At 48.8% G+C, this 3,887-nt stretch overlaps 1 protein-coding gene across 1 annotated transcript; it reads left to right on the top strand.

Moving 5' to 3' along the window:
* Nucleotides 1-856: 856 nt before the first annotated feature.
* Nucleotides 857-2,439, top strand: LOC133887394 (shewanella-like protein phosphatase 2). Its single transcript, XM_062327333.1, has one exon. The coding sequence runs from the start codon at nt 943-945 to the stop codon at nt 2,209-2,211; it is 1,269 nt and encodes a 422-aa protein (XP_062183317.1). The 5' UTR covers nt 857-942; the 3' UTR covers nt 2,212-2,439.
* The last annotated feature ends 1,448 nt before the right edge of the window (nt 2,440-3,887 follow it).

Here is a 3,887-nt window from a genome sequence, read left to right as displayed (position 1 = left end):
GAATTTTTTCTGCAAGCGAAATCCAAAGATAAAATAAAATTCATTCCCCGGTTAACGAGCGTGACATCTTTGACCAAATGATTATCATGAGTAGTCAGTCATTCACGATTCTTAGAGAAACTTGTGGGACGTTGATTATTTGTTTTTATTTTTAAAGAAGTTTTTACAAATAGACTGCCGGAGCCCGAGCACTAGGGGTGGAAATGGATAGCTGTGTATCCGAATTATCTAATATCCGTATCTGTTAAAACACGAATATGGATATCTGTATCCGTATTTGTTTCTGAAATGGATACATCTGAATTCGTTTTCGAGATTTAGATTCAAATGTGGATATCCAAATTCGAGATATATCCGATTCGTATCCGTATCCGCCAACCAGGGAACCAAATTTTGCTAAATTTTGCTAAAGTTTTAGAAATTTTAGAGGTAAGCGAAATTCCGGTCCAATCAAATTAGAACAAATTTCAGTCAAAATTTGATCAAATTCTAGTCCAATTTTATCAAATTCCAATCAAATTTGGCCAAAAGTTTAAATTTTCAACATGAATTTTTAACCAAATTTCTAAAATTCTATTCCAATCAAATTAGAACAAATTTAATCAAGTTTTACCAAATTTCATTCAAATTTTATCAAAAATTTAAATTTTAGATATGAATTTTGAAAATTAAGTTGATATCCGAATGCGAATTTGAATTCGGACTATCTATTTTGTATTCGTATCCGAGGATATCCGAATCTGTATTCACATTTAAATTAGAATATAATAAAATCGTACTATACGAATCCGGTTTCTTATGTATTCGATCGGTTGCACGGCCACGGCCAATCCAGGCTTTATAAAGAGGGCGAGCCGCAGCCTATCTCCAACTTCCGCAGCCCACTCCGAAAGCAAACACATCAGACGAGGCAGCCGGGAGTCCGGAGCCCAACCAACCAAGATGGCGGCGGCCGCGTCCCCTGACGTCCCCACCTGCGGCGACCTGCCCGCCGCCGTCTCCGCCTTCGCCGACGCCTTCGTCGATTTCGCCGTCTCCGGCATCTTCTTCCCCACCTCCAACCCCTCACCTCCTCCTCCGACGACGACGCCAACCACCTTCCTCCCCTCCCCCTCCCGCCTCGTCGCCATCGGGGACCTCCACGGCGACCTCCCCAAGTCCCTCTCCGCGCTCCGCCTCGCCGGCCTCGTGCCCCCCTCCTCCGGGAGCGCAGGCTCCGCCTCGGCCTCGGCCTCCGCCTCCTGGGCCGCGGGGACCACCCTCGCCGTCCAGCTCGGCGACATCCTCGACCGCGGCGGCGACGAGCTCCGCCTCCTCTACCTCCTCCGCCGCCTCGCCCTCTCTGCGGCCGAGCGCGGTGGCGCGCTCCTCCCCATCCTCGGCAACCACGAGGTCATGAACGTCTCCGGCGACTTCCGCTTTGCCACGCCGCAGGGGCTCCAGGAGTTCTCCGCCTGGGCTGGCTGGTATCGCGCGGGGCTCGCCATCAAGCGTCGCTGCGCGGACCTCGAGCATCAGCCTAGGAACCCCTTCCTCGGCGTGCCCAGGGCGTTCCCTGGCGTCAAGCCGGAGTTTTGGGACGGGATGCGGTCCCGCCTCGCCGCGCTCCGCCCGGACGGGCCCATCGCGCGGCGGTTCCTGGCCGACCTTCCCACCGTGCTCGTCGTCGGTGACTCGGTCTTCGTCCACGGCGGCCTCCTCGAGGCCAACGTCGAGTACGGCCTCGAGCGGATCAATGCAGAGGTCAGCGAGTGGATCCGGGGCGAGGGCGGCGACAATGCCAGAGCGCCCGAGTTCGTACGCGGCCGGGACGCCGTGGTCTGGCTCAGGAGGTTCTCTGACGGCTTTGATTGCGACTGCAAGAGGCTGGAGGGGGTCCTTGGGATGATCCCGGGGGCCAAAAGGATGGTGATGGGGCACACAATACAGACAGAGGGGATCACTGCGGTATGCGGCGCGCAGGCAGTGAGGGTCGATGTCGGGCTATCGAGGGGGTGCGGGAATGGGTTGCCGGAGGTGCTTGAGATCAATGGGGGTGGTGCAGAGGTCAAGGTGATCACAACGCCTCCAGCAGAGGCCTGGCAGTACCGGAAGCAAGAGGCGGAGAAGGCTGCCACGGCGTTGAAGGAGAAGAAGGGGGAGGTAAAAGATGGGCTTGCATTGCTGGTGAGGGAGAGCCATGTGTTGAAAGAGGTAGAAGCTAAGGCTTAGTTTAGGTGTTACTTGATACTAGAGATTGTTTTGGCATCTCTGAATTTGGAGTACAATGGTGAATTTGGGGATAACTGAGGCTAGGAGTGGAAGGGATTGATTGTAGAAATTGTTGGTGGATTCAACAATTGATATCCACGAAAGAAAGGGAATTCTACTGTGATTGTCATTATTTATCTAGATGTGCTAATTGGTTACTGATATACAATTATTGGCCAATGAGTGAAATTAGTTTCGTAGTGTTTGCTAGTGTATTTCTAAAATGATGCTGCGGATGCTGACAAGTATGAACAACTTGGCTTCCATTTGGTATAAAGCCTCTAGTGCCAACAGGACTGTCTCTGGAACACTTTTGTGGCTGACTGGCTATTGTTGGGCATATTGCCAACCCTGCGGAAAATACCAAAAATTTCGTTGATTAGCCAGGTTCCAGTTATGCCTGTACTGTGGATGTTGCCTAACTCAGCTCACTGATCCAAAATCCTGAGCTGAAGCCATCGTTTTTTCTATGGAGCCCATGGATTTGGCATCAGCGTTGAGAGCAGTTTTTGTTTGGGCAAACATGCATAGTCGATGATTGTTGACGCTACAAGCAAAACATGCAATTGTGCTGTCAGTGACCTGCTGAGTTTAAAAGTATATGATTAGCTGCAATGATGGTGACACAACAGGTGTAGGAAAGTATCAGAAACATCAAGGAAATGGTCCTCCCCTTTGCATTGGCCATGTCAACACCGCCGGACAAGTTGATGAAGCGGCTAACTTGGGGGGAGTTTATCATAAGATAGGGAGTTGTTAAGGGAATTTTGAACTGGAGATAATGTTACTTATCTCTTCATTCTCTATATTATTGTTCAGCATCACACAACCAGTGCTGATCGCCGTGTAGAGGAGGAAACTCACACATTTCTTGAGTTGTTTTGGTGGAAGATTATGCATAACCTAGTCAGATTAATGTATGTTTCCATGACCAGATATGAAATTCCTGAAATTGGAATACTCTTCGAGTGCATGTGACCATGTGTAACATGTGCTAGTTTGTTAGGCTATGTGCATACCCTACAAATTTCTTTGAAATTTCTCCGTAGCCTAGTCAGTTGCCACAAGGATCTGTCTCGTGGTGTTGACAGTGGATAGTATGCCATGTCCTGGAACAGCAAGTTGACAAGTGCAGCGATTTGGAGTGTGATTTGTATTTGCAACCTCTCGCCCTTTTTCCACCAATTTTCTCCTCGTGTTGGTTGTTGGATTTGTCTTCTGTTCCTATCCCCTTCTTGTCTTATCTCCAACCTGTCCTGGGTGGATGATTTCCATGTTTCTTCCAGCGATTTTCTCATGTGCTCGACACATTCTGATGGGGACATCTTCCGGCTTCTCAAGGCAGTTCTTGGTGATATGGACACCTTGCTTCATCCATTGGTTTGTTGTCTTGCACTTCCACCGTGATGTGCTTGCTATCTTTATTTTTGCGGCGGATTAGTGGAAGTGTGAGTAACATAGAGTAGTTTTATTGCTTTTTTTCCCGTTGATATTGGGTATTCCAATTTGAAAGGAACTTTTACTATGTGGTGACTGGTGACTCTAAATTCTCCAGAAATATAGAAGGGTGGTAACATGACCTGCTCGGGGAAACAATTGAAGGACGAGTGTTAGAGGGGTTCATCTATTTCTTAGCT

Source organism: Phragmites australis, chromosome 12 (assembly GCF_958298935.1).
Source record: "Phragmites australis chromosome 12, lpPhrAust1.1, whole genome shotgun sequence".
NCBI classification, from domain to species: domain Eukaryota; kingdom Viridiplantae; phylum Streptophyta; class Magnoliopsida; order Poales; family Poaceae; genus Phragmites; species Phragmites australis.
Note: the sequence above shows the minus strand (reverse complement) of the source record. Positions and strands in the feature narration are given on the sequence as shown.